Genomic DNA, 1179 nt, shown 5'->3' with positions numbered 1-1179 from the left:
GTGTGTGTGTGTGTGTGTGTGTGTGTGTGTGTGTGTGTGTGTGTGTAGTCCCGCAGCGTGGACAAACAACACGCCGTCATCAACTACAACCCGACAACCGACGAGCACCTGGTGAAAGACCTGGGCAGCCTAAATGGGGTGAGAAACACACAAACACACATAATGCGCAGCTCATTAAGCTCCGCCCCCTGCGGCATCACAAGCTGATCGGGTTGAAACTTTTTCTTATTCGTGTTTTGTTTGTATTTTTTTCCTGCAGACGTTTGTGAACGACCTGCGGATCCCTGATCAGACCTACATCACCCTCAAACTGTCCGACATCATCCGCTTCGGATACGATATCCTTCACACGCTCTCTGTGTGTGTTTGTGTGTTTGTGTGTGTGTGTGAAGCGTGTAGATTATTTTCCTGAACATCCTCTGCACATTCTCATGTCTATGTTCTGGAGAAAAGTCAGCACAAAGTCCCAGAGGAGGCTCTGAAGGTCTGGTTTTCTCTCTTTTTACAGACTTTAATCCTCCATGAAATCATTTTTCATCACTTTAAAGTAAAATCCAACATTTGTTTTCTTTGAACTTTGTTTTTCTGAGCAGCCAGTCCTTTAAAGACATGTTCAACAACCGTTTTGTAAACATTTTGAAGCTTGTTCAGAGTTTTTCTTTAGACTTTTAGCTTATGTTCCGGATCTTAATCGAGTCCAGAGCATCTTGTGTGTAAAGCTGAGGAAAGGGCGCACAGACGACAAAACAAGTGTCGATTTATAAACGCCAAGACGTATAAATATGAACGTAGCACGGGCAGACGTTTGCACAGTTTAGATTGTGACCAAACTGTGTCTTTTTACTTTGTCACAATTTCATTTCAAGTTTTTCTCATGTTGCAGCATGAGAAGTACAGCAGTCAGCTGCAGATGAGTCTGAAGGCTGCAGAGGGGAAGAAGAGTGATGAAGACGAGCGGCAGCGAGGCGATAAAACACTGAGCACCAAGAGTCTGACCCAAGGTACAAATACTACAAACAATCTGTGGAGAAATGAATAAACACTGGGAACTCATTGTTTATTTAGGCTTTTGGCGTAGTTTTTGTTAATTTTATCCTATAGCACGTGACAAATTCAAGGCCCGTGGGCCAAATGTGGCCCCCAGGTGACTCTCATCTGGCCCGTTAAGGGGGTCATACC

At 44.2% G+C, this 1179-nt stretch overlaps 1 protein-coding gene across 2 annotated transcripts in view; it reads left to right on the top strand.

The window, feature by feature from the left end:
• The window catches only part of cep170bb (centrosomal protein 170Bb), a gene marked incomplete in the record, with an annotated part of 21081 nt that overhangs the window by 2638 nt on the left and 17264 nt on the right, over positions 1–1179 (top strand). For both annotated transcript variants that reach the window (XM_014023890.1, XM_014023889.1), the window contains 4 exon segments: positions 49–138; positions 260–338; positions 426–484; positions 884–1001. In XM_014023890.1, the coding sequence (XP_013879344.1) occupies positions 49–138; positions 260–338; positions 426–484; positions 884–1001 (346 nt within the window).

The sequence above is a fragment of the Austrofundulus limnaeus genome, unplaced genomic scaffold (assembly GCF_001266775.1).
Source record: "Austrofundulus limnaeus strain Quisiro unplaced genomic scaffold, Austrofundulus_limnaeus-1.0 Scaffold394, whole genome shotgun sequence".
NCBI classification, from domain to species: Eukaryota; Metazoa; Chordata; class Actinopteri; order Cyprinodontiformes; family Rivulidae; genus Austrofundulus; species Austrofundulus limnaeus.
Note: the sequence above shows the minus strand (reverse complement) of the source record. Positions and strands in the feature narration are given on the sequence as shown.